The sequence below is a fragment of the Jaculus jaculus genome, chromosome 3, assembly GCF_020740685.1.
Source record: "Jaculus jaculus isolate mJacJac1 chromosome 3, mJacJac1.mat.Y.cur, whole genome shotgun sequence".
In the NCBI taxonomy this organism is placed as follows: domain Eukaryota; kingdom Metazoa; phylum Chordata; class Mammalia; order Rodentia; family Dipodidae; genus Jaculus; species Jaculus jaculus.
In genome coordinates, this window is record NC_059104.1 from 98,264,172 (window position 1) to 98,280,924 (window position 16,753).

General features: G+C 42.4%; 1 protein-coding gene across 5 annotated transcripts in view; it reads right to left on the reverse strand.

Annotated features, from left to right (window-relative positions):
* The window catches only part of Rnf214 (ring finger protein 214), a 61,717-nt gene that overhangs the window by 38,004 nt on the left and 6,960 nt on the right, over positions 1 to 16,753 (reverse strand). For 4 of the 5 annotated variants that reach the window (XM_045145112.1, XM_045145114.1, XM_045145113.1 and 1 more), the window contains 2 exons: positions 9,785 to 10,295; positions 9,086 to 9,145 (listed from right to left, as the gene is read on the reverse strand). In XM_045145112.1, the coding sequence (XP_045001047.1) occupies positions 9,086 to 9,145; positions 9,785 to 10,295 (571 nt within the window). The remainder of the gene's footprint in view (positions 1 to 9,085; positions 9,146 to 9,784; positions 10,296 to 16,753) is intronic. The other variant, XM_045145115.1, reaches the window with a different exon arrangement.

Genomic DNA, 16,753 nt, shown 5'->3' on the forward strand with positions numbered 1-16,753 from the left:
ATGAGGAAAGAGAAATAATAAAGAAAAATCAGTCAGAATTACTACCAATGAAGAACACAGTTAATGAAATAAAAAACTCTGTAGCAAATCTCACCAGTAGAATGGATGAAAGAGAGGACAGAATATCTAAGCTAGACCACCAGGTGGCAGATCTAATACAATCCAACAAAGAGAAAGACAATCTAATAGAAAAGTATGAGTGGGAGCCAGGCGTGGTGGCGCACGCCTTTAATCCCAGCACTCGGGAGGCAGAGGTAGGAGGATCGCCGAGAGTTCAAGGCCACCCTGAGACTACATAGTGAATTCCAGGTCAGCCTGAGCCAGAGTGAGACCCTACCTCGAAAACCAAAAAAAAAAAAAAAGAAAAGTATGAGTGGGAATCTTACCAAAAGCAATCTACACAGTTAATGCAATCCCTATCAAAATTCCAAAGGCATTCTTCATGGATATAAAAAAAAACCAAAAAATTCATTTGCTATCACAAAAAACCTAGAATATCTAAAATAACACTGAGCAACAAAAGTAAGGCTGGTGGTATAACCATACCTGATTTTAACCTGTACTACAGAGGCATAGTAACAAAAACAGCATGGTTATGGCACAAAAACAGACACGTAGATCAGTGGAACAGAATAGAGGACCCAGATGTAAGTCCATGTAGCTATAGCCACCTGATATTTAATAAAAGTGCCAAAAATATTCATTGGAGAAAAGACAGCCTCATCAGCAAATGGTGTTGGGAAAACTGGATATGTATCTGTAGAAGGATGAAAATAGATTCTTCTCTCTCTCCATGCACAAGAATTAAATCCAAATGGATTAAAGACCTTAACATCGGACCAGAAACTCTGAAACTGCTAGAGGAAAAAGTAGGGGAAACCCTTCAACATCAAATTTGGTCTTGGCAAAGACTTTCTGAATACAACCCCAATTGCTCAGGCAATAAAACCACAGATTAATCACTGGGACCTCATGAAATTACAAAGATTTTGCACTGCAAAGGACACAGTGAAAAAAGCAAAGAGGCAACCTACAGAATGGGAAAAAATCTTCACCAGCTATATATCTAATAGAGGATTAATATCTAGGATATACAAAGAACTCAAAAAGTTAAATAAGAAGGAATCAAACAAGCCAATCAAAATATGGGCTATGGAGTTAAAGAGAGCATTCTCAAAGGAAGAAATACGAATGGCATATAAGCATCTAAAAAAATGTTCTACATCACTAGTCATCAGGGAAATGCAGATTAAAACTACATTGAGATTCCATCTCACTCCTGTCAGATTGGCCACCATCATGAAAACAAATGATCATAAATGTTGGCAGGGATGTGGAAAAAGAGGAACCCTTCTACACTGCTGGTGGGAATGCAATCTGGTCCAGCCATTGTGGAAATCAGTGTGAAGGTTCCTAAAATAGCTAAAGATTGATCTACCATATGACCCAGATATAGCACTCTTAGGCATATATCCAAAGGACTCATCTCATTTCCTTAGAAGTACGTGCCCTACCATGTTTATTGCTGCTCAATTTATAATAGCTGGGAAATGGAACCAGCCTAGATGTCCCTCAACTGATGAGTGGATAATGAAGATGTGGCACAGTTATACAATGGAGTTCTACTCAGCGGTAAAGAAAAATGAAGTTATGAAATTTGCAGAAAAATGGATGGACCTGGAAAGGATTATACTAAGTGAGGTAACCCAGGCCCAGAAAGCCAAGTGCCACATGTTCTCTCTCATATGTGGATCCTAGCTACAGATGATTGGGCTTCTGCGTGAGAATGAAAATACTTAGTAGCAGAGGCCAGTAAGTTAAAAAGGAGACATAAAGGGAAGAGAAAGGAAGGGAGGAGGGGACTTAATAGGTTGATATTGTATATATGTAAGTACGATGATTGTGATGGGGAGGTAATATGATGGAGAATGGAATTTCAAAGGAGAAAGTGGGGGGGAGGGAATTAACATGGGATATTTTTTATAATCATTGAAAGTGCTAATAAATATTAAAAAATAATAAAATAAAATAAAATAAAAAAAGAAAAATAAGGCAGAAAAAAATAAAAAATAAATGGGCTATGGAGCTAAATAGAGAGTTCTCAAAAGAAGAAATACTGATGGCATATAAGCATCTAAAAAAATGTTCTACATCCCTAGTCATCAGGGAAATGCAGATTAAAACTACATTGAGACTCCATCTCACTCCTGTCAGATTGGCTACCATCATGAAAACAAATAAACATAAATACTGATGGGGATATGGAAAAAGAGGAACCCTTCTACACTATTGGTGGGAATGCAATCTGGTCCAGCCATTGTGGAAATCAGTGTGGAGGTTCCTAAGACAGCTAAAAATTGATCTACCATATGACCCAGCTATTGCACTCCTAGGCATATATTTTAAGGACTCATCCCATTTCCTTAGAAGTACATGCTCAGCTGGGCGTGGTGGCACACACCTTTAATCCCAGCACTTGAGAGGCAGAGGTAGGAGGATCGCTGTGAGTTCGAAGACACCCTGAGACTCCATAGTGAATTCCAGGTCAGCTTGGGCTAGAGTGAGACCCTACCTCAAAAAACAAAAAAAAAAAAAAAAAAAAGAAGTACATGCTCAACCATGTTTATTGCCACTCAATTCATAATAGCTGGGAAATGGAACCAGCCTAGATGTCCCTCAACTGATGAGTGGATAATGAAGATGTGGCACATTTATACAATGGAGTTCTAAACAGCAGTAAAGAAAAATGAAGTTATGAAATTTGCAGGAAAATGGATGGATCTGGAAAGGATTATACTAAGTGAGGTAACCCAGGCCCAGAAAGCCAAGCACCACATGTTCTCTCTCATATGTAGATCCTAGCTATAGATGATTTGGCTTCTGTGAGAGAAGGAAAAAACTCAGTAGCAGAGGCCAGTAAGTTAAAAAGGAAATATAAAGGGAAGAGAAAGGAAAGGAGAAGGGTACTTAATAGGTTGGTATTGTATATATGTAAGTAGAAGAATAGATTAAAGGGGGTGAAAAGGCCCAAAGTGAGGTCAGAGGAAGAGATTGAGTAAAGGAAAGGTGGAGGGAGGGCTAATCAAAATCTAAGAGGATGCAAATAAATCATATGGAATCCTCCAGTTTTAGACAATGGAAAACTCAGGAGCCATAGATCGTTGTTAGAAAATTTTCAGTGCCAGGGATGGGGTATATCTCCAGTGAGTTGTTGGCCAGGGAGGTCCCTGATGCCCCCAAAACATTATAGGTCATTGCCAAGGGCCTTGGTTTCCCACCAGGAATACATGGTAAGACCGTATTGCTGAAGACTCTACATACTTGGGCTGCAAGGTCACTGAGAAATCCTGCTGGAACTGGGCTGATAACCTCCTCCATGTAGACCAGCTGAGAGAAAGCTGGAAGAAGCCATTCTACATGTAGTTCAATGGGAAAATGAGATACCACCAGTGAAGATACTCAACAGTGGACATTGCAAGCCTTATAATTGGCCAGTGAGGCCAAATGAGCCAATGGGTACAATTGTGGCACGTCTGAAATGGTGGAAACCAACTACCCTCCAATTGGATTGGAGGCCTGCTCCATGGGGGGAAACACATACCTGATACTGAAAACTTAAAACAGAGGTAGTCATGAGCCCTAGGGGTGTAACATCTGCTGATGTCTAGAAAAATGTATATACTATGCTTATCAAACTGCCCAGTAAACACTTCTCTTAATATTTATACCCTTATATTAACGTTACTCTCACTTTGGGTAGAGAATCTTCTCTTTTCAGATGGCAGTGACCTTGGGATGACTCAGAAGGTATCATAGTGCTGGAAAGAAATGACTGGAGTATTGAGTAACATCTCGATCACACCTTCCAAGGCTCAGAGTCTAATGGGGAAGAGGTGGCAGAAAGAATATAAGAGCCAAAGGAAGGGTAGGACTCCGTACAATGTGCTCCCTCCAGACGTAAAATGACCTGGATATCCATGACCTCATAGTGCCTGATACTACCTGCACAAGACCATCATAAGAGGAGGAAATGACCATGACATCAAAATAAAAGAGAGACTGATTGAGATAGGGAGAGGCTATGATGGAGAATGGAATTTCAAACGGGAAAGTGGGGGGGGGGTAATGGAGGGTATTATCATGGGAAACTTTTTATGGAAAATGTTAATAAAAATTGAGGAAAAAATAGCCAGTGTCCCCTTGTCAGTGTTTGGCACACTTTCCTATTGCTGTTGTCCACCTTATGTTGACCAGGGGGTGATATCCACTTTCTGCTCATGCCATCATTTTCCCCTGCCATCATGGAGCTGCCCCTTGAGTCTGTAAGCCAAAATAAACCCCTCTTTTCCAAAAAAAAAAAAAATTGAGAAACATATACATATATATACATATATACACATATATATACACATATATATACATACATATATACATATACATAAATCCATCAGAAATGACCCTCTAGTGAGACTGATTTAGATGAAATACCTGACAGAGATTTCAAAAGAATGATTATAAGTATGTTCAAAGAAATCAAAGAAGAGGACCACTCTGAATGTAGGAGAACACAGGAAACCAACTATACGAAATAAGGAAGTCATTACAAGACATGAGTAAGGAAAGTGTGAGCCTGGCCTCTTTGTTGTTGTTTAAGATCAATTTTATTTATTTATTTATTTATTAGAGACAGAGAGAGAGAATGGGCACACCAGGGCCTCTGCCCACTGCAAACGAACTCCAGACACATGCGTGCTACCATGTGTGTCTGGCTTATGCGGGATGTGGAGAATCAAACATGTGTCCTTAGGCTTCGCAGGCATGAGCCTTAACCGCTAAGCCATCTTTGCAGCCCAACACTTTTTTTTAAAGATGGTTTCAATTATTACCCAGGCTAACCTCAATAAATAAGTTTGTGTGCATTTATACATATACTTTACTGATATAGGAATTCAGCTATGTAGCTGAGGCTGGCTTTAAACTTCTGATACTCCTGCCTACACTTCCCAAGTGCTGAGATTAAAGATGTGCCCCATCACACTTAGCAAAGATGTAAGAACTAATATAACTTGGCCTTTTCTTTTTTCTTTTCTTTTCTTTTTTCTTTTCTTCTTTGTGGTGCTGAGGACCAACTCTAGAGCTTTGCAAATATAGGCAAGGGTTATGCCTTCAGCCAAATATCTAGCCCCTGCAAAGATTCTGAATCTGAGATCTACAAATAATGCTCAGAAAATCTTAGAACTTTCAGAAACTGAAATAAGTTTGTGTATGTGTATACATGTATTTTACTGATATAGGAATTCAGTATTAGGGCTGGAGAAATGACATAGCTATTGAGATGCCTGCCTGCAAAGCCAAAGGACCCAGGTTTGATTGCCCAGAACCCACATTTGATTTCCAAGGACCCACATAAGCCAGATGCACAAGGTAGCGCATGCATCTACAGTTTTTTTGCAGCAGCTGGAGGCCCCGGCATGTCTATTCTCTCTCTATGCCTCTTTCTCTCAAATAAATTAATTAATTAAATATTAACAACAAAAAAAAAAAAAAAAAAAGAATTCAGGGCTAGGGATATATCTCAGTGATTATAGCACTTGCCTAGCATGCATGAGGCCCTACATTCAAATCGCAGTACTCCAAAGTACTTTGGGGCCTGGGGGATATAATTCAGCATTTGGCTACTACATACACAAGACTCTGAGTTCAATTCCCAGCAGTGCAAAGAGTAAAAATAAAGAAATAACTCATCAAACAATAACATGACAATTCTAAGCTTTCAAAAGACTACGTATGGTGACACACACCTTCAATCCCAGCACTCAGGAAGCAGAGGAAGGAGGATCACCGTGAGTACCAGGATAGCCTGAGACCAGAGATTAATTAATCTGAGACCTGCCTCTGAACAACTAACCACAACGAAAAAAAAGATTCTAAGGCTGGAGAGATTTGCTTAGTGGTTAAGGTGCTTGCCTGTGAAGCCTAAGTACCCAGGTTCAGTAACACAGAACCTACATAACCTGGATGCACATGGGGGGCCTGCGTGTGGAATTCATTTGCAGTGGCTATAGGCCCTAGAATGTGAAACCTGTAAATAGAAGGATTTTCTTTCCATCCACATCCTTATGGTCAAGGATAAAAGCACTAGCATCATTGAAAGAAGTCTCAAATGACAAAACAATGGTACACGCAAATAGATAACCTAAAGGTAGTGAGTCATTTCATCCAATTCATCTCATTTTGAGAAGCCAAGGGTGTGCCACTGTTACTTTATTTCATTAGTGATTAGTTGGTTCCTTCACTCAGAAATAACAATTTTAAATGCAGGCAGTGGTTAATTACCATAAATACATGAAAAGGGTAGAAAACAAACAAGGAACGAGGAATGTAGCTCAGCACTTGCCTAGCATGTTTAAGGCCCACGGCACTGCTTAGAAAAAAAAAGGGGGGGTGGGGGGCTGGAGAGATGGCTTAGCAGTTAAGGCATTTGCCTGCAAAGCCAAAGGATCCAGGTTTGACTCTCCAGGACCCACATAAGCCAGATGCACAAAGGGGCACATGTATTAGGAGTTTGTCTGCAATGGCTGGTAACCCTAGTGGGCCCAATTTCTCTCCCCCTCTTTCTTTCTCTCAAATAAATAAAAAAATTTTTTAAAGAAAGAAATTTTCTTTTTTAAGAAAAAGTGGGGGTGCTGGAGAGATGGCTTAGCAGTTAAGGCGTTTCCCCGCAAAGCCAAAAGACCTTGGTTCAATTTCCCAGACTCATATAAGCCAGATGCACAAGGTGGCACATGTGTCTGAAGTTCATTTGCAATGGCTGGAGGCCTTGGCGCACCCATTCTATCTGCCCCTGCTCGTGTGTGTCTGCCTCTTTCCCCGTCGCTCTCTCTAATAAATTAATTAATTAGAGCCGGGTGTGGTGGCACACGCCTTTAATCCCAGCACTCGGGAGGCATAGGTAGGAGAATTGCCATGAGTTCAAGGTCACCCTGAGATGACAGAGTTAATTCCAGGTCAGCCTGGACCAGAGTGAGACCCTGCCTTGAAAAACCAAAAAAAAAAAAAAATTAATTAATTAAAATGGGGAAAAAAGCCAGGTTTCTTATAATGCTGGAAGTTTAATACCTGCCTAGTTAACTGCCTTTTTAAAAAGTACATGGACAGATGGGTATGGTGGTGCACGCCTTTAATCCCAGCCTGAGCTAGCATGAGACCCAACCTCAAACAAACAAACAAACAAACAAAAAAGCACATAGAAGGGCTAGGACTCTACTGGTTAAAGGCACTTGGTAGCAAAGCCTGCCAGCCCAGGCTTTTAATTCCCCAGTACCCACAATGAAGCCAGACGCACAAAGTGGTTTATGTGTCTGCCCATACTTGCTTACACTTGCATTCTCTCTGTCTTAAAAATATTAAAAATATAAAATAAAAACATTAGCCGGGCGTGGTGGTGCACGCCTTTAATCCCATCACTGAAGAGGCAGAGGTAAGAGAATCACTGTGAATTTGAGGCCACCCTGAGAAGACACGGTAAATTCCAGGTCTGCCTGGACTTGAGACCCTACCTCAAAAATCACAATAAATAAATTAATTAATTAAAGCATGTGAAGGTTATAATCTCAGCCCTCAAGAGAGTAGCAGGAGCCGGGCGTGGTGGCGCATGCCTTTAATCCCAGCACTCGGGAGGCAGAGGCAGGAGGATCACCGAGAGTTCAAGGCCACCCTGAGACTACATAGTGAATTCCAGGTCAGCCTGAGCCAGAGTGAGACCCTACCTCGAAAAACCAAAAAAAAAAAAAAAAAGAGAGTAAGCAGGAAGATTGCTACAAGTTCAAAGTCAACCTGGGCTACATAATACATAACAAGACCCTGTTTTCAAAAACCAAGGTGAAAAAACCAATTCAAAAAAAAGTAAACAAAGTATTTGGACCTCACCAACACCCAAGAGAATGCAGCCAACCAATCACAACGTCAGGCTTCCTTTGAACCAATGGCTTACAAAGTTTCCATACCCACTTCAGTGTAGGACAAAAGTTACTTATGGCTTTTTATAAATCTTTTTTTTAATCTTTATTTTTATGTATTTATTTATTAAAGACAGAGAGAGGGATGGGAGGGAGAGAGAGAGAAAGAGAATGAGAATGGGTGTGCCAGGGCCTGTAGCCACTGCAAACAAACTCCAGTTGCATGCACCACCATGTCCATCTGGCTTACATGGAACCTGGAGAATCGAACTTGGGTCCTTAAGCTTCATAGGCAAGTGCCTTAGCGGCTAAGCCATTTTTCCAGGCCATACATTAGGCTTTTTAGTTGCCCCTTCAATTACTACTCACCTGAACCTTAGATGACAATTGTAAGGACAAAACAAATGCTCTACATAAAGTGCTTAAAGTAATCTAAGCACTCAAGAAAAGGTAACATTGGGACTGAAGAGATGGCTCAGCAATTAAGGCACTTGCTAGCAAAGCCTAACAGCCTGGGGTTTGATTCCAGTACCCACATAAAGCCAAACACACAAAGTGGCACATGTGTCTAGTGTTCATTTGCAGTGACTGGAGGCCCTGGTGTACCCATTCTTCCCTCTCTCTCCTTGCAAATTTTTTTTTCCTCTGAAGTAGGGTCTCACTCTAGCTCGGGCTGACCTGGAATTCACTACGTAGTCTCAGGCTGGCCTTGACTTCACAGTGATCCACCTACCTCTGCCTCCCAAATGATGGGATTAAAGGTGTGCGCCACCACACCTGGCATTTTTTTTTTTTTTTTTTAAAGAAAAGGTAAGCTGGGCACAGTGTTGTGTGCTTTTAACTCCAGCACTTGGGAGGCAGAGGCAGAAGGATTGCCATGACTTGAAGGCCAGTCCAGGACTACATAGTGAATTCCAAGTCAGTCTGGGATAGAATGTGACCCTACTTCAGAAATAAATAAAAATAAACACCAGATGGCTGTGTGAGGTAGTATGCTTCTCATCTCCGGTGCCTGCAAGAAGTTAGGTGACCATGAGTCAGGATTCCTGTACGGTTTCCAAATGAGATGACATGATTTTAGATCTGCTCTAATAGCTTCATATAATAAAGACAATTTAACTACTTACCAGATTCTTTTCAATATCTTGATCTGTGTTTACCTCTGAATCCGCTGTCTTAAAGTCAGTCTACAAAGGAAGAAACAATTGTATTCAGAACTGCTCTGAGTCACTTTGAGAGAGGCAGAATTATTCTAGCTCTGACAAATCACTACAAAACTCAAAATATGCTCGAAACCAACATCTCCACTGCATCAATAATTTAGTTCACAAAATAACCCAATCAAGACCCAACATCTGAGGCTGACAGAAATTATCACGTCTGAGAGAATTCTGCCACTCCAACTTATTGTGCCCATGCTTCTTTCTACAATAAAGCACACCATCACTAGAAGGCAGGACTCACTCAAGAAATAGGACAGAACATTAGCAAGGATTCCTCCTGTAAGTCCAAAGATGGGAAGTATGAATGCTAAAGACATGCATCCATGAATTTCACATCGAGAGAGATTACATGGAAGTAATAAAAGCTCCTAATTGCCATACAGTTAGACAATAGCTACTGGCTTTATTATTTCTTCTGTATTTTTTAATGTTTTTAGAGAGTACAGAATCAAGTCACTGAACAGCAGTATATGAAAACACGCATGATGGTTGCTAGCAAAAAACAATACAGTGTAGTTGTCCAACTATGAAGAAATGGCTCCTACCCTGACCTCCCCCCCCCCCAGCCAATTCCATTTTAGTAGCAAAAACTTGATACTTGACCTGTACAGCAATGTTCTGAGAAAGCTTCAGAGAAGAGCTATCCTGATCATCATCCTGATCCACTCTGACTCCTTCGACCCCATTGGCTGGAGGCACTACAGGTCGGAAATCCAAGCCTGTGTCCCTGCTACCTGCCTTTAGGATGGAGCCTGGTGGGGATTTCTCTTCAGAGCAATTCCTGGAGACAAGTTGCTTTGTATGGCCCCCTGCCTTAAGAGACCGAGTGACTGGATGAAGGCTCTCCTGGAGGCTGGTATCCCCTTCCTCTCCTGTCATGCTGGCCAAGTCCTTCAAATCAGACTGAGACCCACTGCCAGAAAGACAGAGGTCTGTAGCTGTCAAGTTTTCTCCTAAAGCTTCCTGGTGCACTGCCAAAGCATCACCTGCTGATGAGCCAGGATTCTGCTCTGGGTGTTCCAAATGGGCACTTCTGCTCTTCTCCTTCGTTATCATTTGGCTACTTACACTCGGCGGAGGTGAGTGCTTCTGCTTCTGTGCAGGGTCTTTGAGGCTATCAAAAACACAAGATAAAAACTTTCTGGGCTGAGGTTGTAGCTCAGTGGCAGAGTACTAGACTAGCATGCACGAGGCCCTTCATTTAATTTCCAGTCCCACATTCTTTTTTTTGTTTATTTATTTATTTGAGAGCAACACAGAGAGAGAGAAAGAGGCAAAGAGAGACAGAGAATGGGCACGCCAGGACCTCTAGCCACTGCAAATGAACTCCAGACACGTGCGCCCCCTTGTGCATCTGGCTAATGTGGGTCCTGGGGAATTGAGCCTCGAACCGGGGTCCTTAGGCTTCACAGGCAAGCACTTAACCACTAAGCCATCTCTCCAGCCCACGTCCCACATTCTTAAAGAGCACCCAATCTTAAAGAGGACTGAATATGATACTTTTTTTTTCAGTGCTATAGATGGAACCCAGGGCCTTGTGCATGTTAGATAGCACTCTACCACAGAGGCACACTCCCCCAATTCTAAATATTTAATACTTACAACATAACCACTAGAACTAGACTGCATAAACCTCTCTTTCACAATAATGAACAACAATTTCCACTCCATAGCAGGCAGTCCAGTTTGAATGAGAACCTGGGTTCTGGAGATGGCTTACAGTACATGCCTAAACACAAATAATTCTCAAGATCTAGGATTGGAGAGATGGCTTAGCAGTTAAGGCACTTTCTTGCAAAGCCAAAGGACCCAGGTTCAGCTCCCCATTACCCACATACACCAGATGCACATGGTGACACATGTATCTGGAGTTCATTTGCAGTGGCTAGAGACCCTGGTGCAGCCATTCTCTCTCACTCTACATCTCCCTCTCTCCCTGTGAAATAAATAAATAAATAACAAAATATTAGGGCTGGAGAGATGGCTTAGCAGTTAAGGCACTTGCCTGTAAAGCCTAAGAAGCCAGGTTCAACTTCCCATGACCCACATAAGTCAGATGCACAAGGTGACACATGCATCTAGAGTTTGTTTGCAGAGGCTAGAGGCCCTGGTGCACCCATTATCTCCCTCTCTCTTTCTATCATCTCTCTCTGTCTCTCAAATAAATAAATATTTTAAAAAATAAAATAGCCAGGTGTGGTGGCGCACACCTTTAATCCCAACACTGGGGAGAAGGTAGGATGGTTGCTGTGAGTTCAAGGCCACCCTGAGATTACATAGTGACTTCCAGGTCAGCCTGGGCTAAAGTGAGACCCTACCTTGAAGAAGAAAAAAAAAAGCCAGGTGTGGTGGTGCATGCCTTTAATCCAAGAACTCGGGAGACAGAAGTAGGAAGATTGCAGTGAGTTTGAAGTACCCTGAGACTACATAGTGAATTCCAGGTCAGCTTGGGCTAGAGTGAAACCTTACCTCAAAAAACCAAGAATAAATAAATAATATAAAGCCAGGCGTGGTGGTGCCTTTAATCCCAGCATTCGGTAGGCAGAAGTAGGTGGCCAGCTACTGATTATGTAGCATAGGCTGGCCTCAAGCTTATAGCAATTCTCATGCCTCACCTTCCCAAGTGTTGGGATTATATTTTTTTAATATTTTATTTTTATTTATTTATTTGACAGAGAGAGAGAGAAAGAGAATGGGACACCAGGGCCTCCAGCCAACTCAAAGGAACTCCAGACATGTGCGCTTCCTTGTGCATCTGGCTAAAGTGGGTCCTGGGGAATCAAATCGGGGTCCTTTGGCTTTGCAGGCAAATGCCTTAACCGCTAAGCTATCCCTCCAGCCCAAGTGTTGGAATTATAAACATGAGCCACTATATCCAGCTTCAAAATTATAATTTTTTTTTTTTTTTTTTTTTTTTGGTCTTTCGAAGTAGAGTCTTACTCTGGCCCAGACTGACCTGGAATTCACTATGTAGTTTCAGGGTGGCCTCGAACTCACCAGTGATCCTCCTACCTCTGCCTCCCGAGTGCTGGCATTAAAGGCATGCGCCACCACGACCAACTCAAAATTATAATTTTGAAGCCAAAACTGAAGTATCAGTATAAACTTTATCCCAGACAGTAAATACACATATACTTCACATCTGGGATAGTAAATTTATCATCCATTAGATATTTATGCACTGCTTCCCCTCGTGCCCCAGAGAGGGGAACTGAACTTAGGGCCTTGCTTAGGCTAGGCACATATTTCCCACTGAACTACAGTCCCAACCAATGTACTTCTTTTTAAAACATTATTTATTTATTTCGGGAGGGGCGCAGAGAGAGAGAATGGGCATGCCAGGGCCTCTATCCACTGCAAATGAACCCCAGACACATGAGCCACGTTCTGCATCTAACTTACAAGGGTATTGGGAACTTGTACCTGGGTCTTTAGGCTTCCCAGGCAAGTGCCTTAACTGCTAAGCCATCTCTCCAACCCTAATGTTCTGCTTTTTAAAGAGATATCTAAAGCACACTTATAATGACACCCAACATCATAGCCATAGTCTTTGACCAGAAGTTAAATCTTTTATGTCAAATTTCTTTGCTGCCACTCCCATATTTTTTTATTTGTTTGTTTTTTTGCTTTATGAGGTAGGGTCTCACTCTAGCTCAGGCTGACCTGGAATTCACTATGTAGTCTCAGAGTGTGGCCTCAAACTCACCAGTGATCCATCTACCTCTGCCTCCCGAGTGCTGGGATTAAAGGTGTGTGCCACCAAGCCTGGCCAGAGTTGTTGTTGGTAGTGTGTGTGTGGGGGGGGGGGGACGGTGGTGTTGCATACATGTTTATGTGTGTGAACATAAGCATGTGCATGCCAAGGCCTGCATGGGGAGGTCAAAAGACAATATTCAGGTGTCTGTTCACTCATCCATTCACCAGGTAGTTGGTCTACCAGCTTCCAGGACATTCTCTCGTCTCTGCCTCCTAGCGTACCATAGACCTGCTGGAATTATTGAAGTCCACCAGAGCTTCTGACTTTTATTGTGGGGTCTGGAAATATAAACTGTTACTCACACATGGAGCAGCAATTGCTTTAATCCACTTAGCTATATCCTTACCCACCTCCCAACACAGTTTTTTGTTCATTTGTTTTTCAAGGGAGGGTCTCACTCTAGCTCAGGATGACCTGGAATTCACTCTATAGTCCCAGGCTGGCCTCAAACTCATGGCTCTCCTCCTACCTCTGCATCCTCCTGAGTGCTAGGATTAAAGGTGTGGGCCACCACATCTGGCTTTTTTAAAAAATATATCTTAATGCAAGGAGAGAGGGGGAAGGAGAGAAAATGGGTATACCAGGGCCTTCAACCGTTGCAAATGAACTCCAGATGCATGCACCACTTTGTGCATCTGGCTTTACACGGATACTGGAGAATTAAGCCCAGGTTGTTAGGCTTTGCAGGCCAAGTGCCATAATCATGGAGCCATCTCTCCAGCCACCTGGCAAAGTTTTGTTGTTTTTGTTTTTTAATCAGATTCTGTCAATTCACCTCTTAGGCATCCCAACCTAGCACTGACAAAGGCTTTAAGTCAGTGAGTCTTTCTTCAGTAACACTTGTCCCAAATAAATGAGAGTATATTTGTTATGAAAATCTTTTCCTTCTTCAACACTAGGACCTCTGCTCTCCCCCAGCCACTGCTGGAAGTCTTTCTAAACACATTAAGTGATTTTTGCTGAGTTAACGGTGGAATGGGGGCTGGGAACTTAATCATAGACCTTAGCTTATACAATGTCTGGATCTGAATCCACACACTCTACAATTTACTAGCTGTCTGACTGCAGGCAAGTTATTTCATTTGTAAAATGGAAGTAATATTGCCTAGTAGAATGGTTGTGAGATTACATGAGGTAACATACTGACAACATTTAGTAGAGTGTTAAAAGATAAACACTCAATAACCTTTAGCTGCTATGACTACTAACAATATAATATGGCTGATTTTGCTAGGCATGGTGGCACATGCCTTTAATCCTAGCACTCAGGAGGCAGAGGTAGGAGGATCACTGTTGCAGTCAGGTTCGCATTGCTGGTAGAAATCACCCAACCAAGAGCAGCTTCTGGGAAAAAGAGGTTTATTTCGGCTTACAGGCTTGAAGGGAAGGTCCATGATGGCAGGGGGAAATGATGGTATGAGCAGAGGGTGGACATCAACCCCTGGCCAACATAAGGTGGACAATAGCAACAGGAGTGTGCACCAAACAATGGCATGGTGACACTGGCTATAACACCCATAAGCCCGCCCCCAAAAATACACTGCCTCCAGGAAGCATTTATTTCCAATTGCCATCAGCTGGGGAACCTAGCATCCAGAACACCCAAGTTTATGGGGGACACCTAACTCAAACCACCACATTCCACCCTGGCCCCTATAAACTGGTAACCATACAAAATATAAAATGCAATGCATTCATCCAACTTTAAAAGCCTCCATAGTTTTTATCAATTGCAATGATGTTCAAACATCCCCATAGTCCAAGATCTTTTAACTGAGCCATAATAACCAAAAAATCCCCCCAAAAAAACCATAATAGCACAGAATAAATACTCACACCACAAAAGATGGCACTGGGCATAGCAAAGAAATAGTCAACCAATATAAGATTTAAAACAACCAGGGCAAACATCAAACTGTAACTTTTAAGTCCAACAACTGTAGCCAGTGACAAATCTCCAAGTCCAATAATTCTAGCCAGCAACAAGTCTCTGGCATTCCAATTCCACCCCTCCAGCTAGGCTACTCAGAGTCCTGGAAAACTTCATTAGGGTCGGCAGCTCCTTAGCAGACATCTCGTGGTCGTGACATCTCCAATGGGTCTCCACTGCAATCCACGGTTCATCCTCATGGCCCCATGGGGTCTCCATGCAGGCAGCTGGCAAACCTGCTTCACACTGCCCATGGCCATTTCCAAAACACAAGACCATGTTGCAAATTCAATGGCCCTCTCTTTCCTACATTTCTTATACTCCGCAATACCAGGTAGGGTGCCAATTTGTTAATCCAGGGGGAATAAAGCAGACTTTGAAGAACAGGACATTCCTTGAGTACTCAGGCCCCTTCAAAAGAGTCTACATTCTTCCTGTTGCCCATAAAGGTCAGCTGGCCCAATCTCAAAGGTTGTAATGTCTCAATTGCAGCTGAATGGGCAGCAGTTCACCCAGATTTTTCCCTCTGATCACACCAGTTCATTTCTATGCAAAGCAACCCTGCACAACTTCTCAGGACCCAGGTATAACAGCAAGCTTCCCACACAAACTGCTAGCCTAGTCCAAACAAAGCTCTTTTTCACCCTCATAAGCCAAACCTCATAATCCATAGTTCTTACTACATTCAGGTCTTTAAACTCTGGCCAGAATAGTCCATCAAGCTGTACTTACAGCACTGTAAGGTGTCTTTTAGGCCAAGGTTTCAAATCCTTCCACATTCCTCTTGAAAATCAGCTCCAAGAGGCCAAAGCCACACAGTCAGGTGTCTAGCAGCAACCCCACTCCTGGTACCACTTTACTGTTGCAGTCAGGTTCACATTGCTGGTAGAAATCACCCAACCAAGAGCAGCTTCTGGGAAAAAGAGGTTTATTTTGGCTTACAGGCTCAAGGGGAAGCTCCAAGATGGCAGGGGAAAACAATGGCATGAGCAGAGGGTGGGCAACAACCCCTGGCCAACATAAGGTGGACAATAGCAACAGGACAGTGTGCCAAACACTGGCATGGGGAAACTGGTTACAACACCCATAAGCCTGCCCCCAATAATACACTGCCTCCAGGAAGTGTTCATTTCCAATTGCCATCAGCTGGAGAACCTAGCATCCAGGGCACCTAAGTTTATGGGGGACACCTCACTCAAACCATCACAATCACCATGAGTTCAAGGCCACCCTGAGAATACATAGTGAATTCCAGGTCAGCCTGAGCTAGAGACCCTGCCTTGAAAAACCAAAAACCAAACAAACAAACAAACAAAAATAATAATATGGCTGATTTTATTAATGATTTTTGTATTAATTTGCTAGCAAGCAGGGGAAAGGGAGGGTTCAGGTGCATTAGGGCCTCTTTCCACTGTAAACAACCCCCAGATACTTGTGCTATTTTGTACATCTGGCTTTATGTGAGTACTGTGGAAGTGAACCCAAGCAATCAGGCTTTGTAAGCAAGTGCCTTTAACCATGGAGCCATCTCTTCAACCCTGATTTTATTTATGAAATGAATAAAAGTATAATGATCAGACTAATGGGGTTGGAGTTTTAGCTGATTGCATGCAAAGTCTACTGGTCTGAGATGAATTCTAAAGCCAGATGCACAAAGTGGAACACAAATATAGAGTTCATTTGCAGTGGCAAGAGGCTCTGGTGGGCCCATACTCACTCTATCTCTCAAAATAAATAAATATATTTTTGTTTTGTTTTGTTTTTTGGTTTTTCGAGGTAGGGTTTCACTCTAACCCAGGCTGACCTGGAATTCACTATGGAGTCTCAGGGTGGCCTTGAACTCACAGCGATCCTCCTACCTCTGCCTCCCAAGTGCTGGGATTAA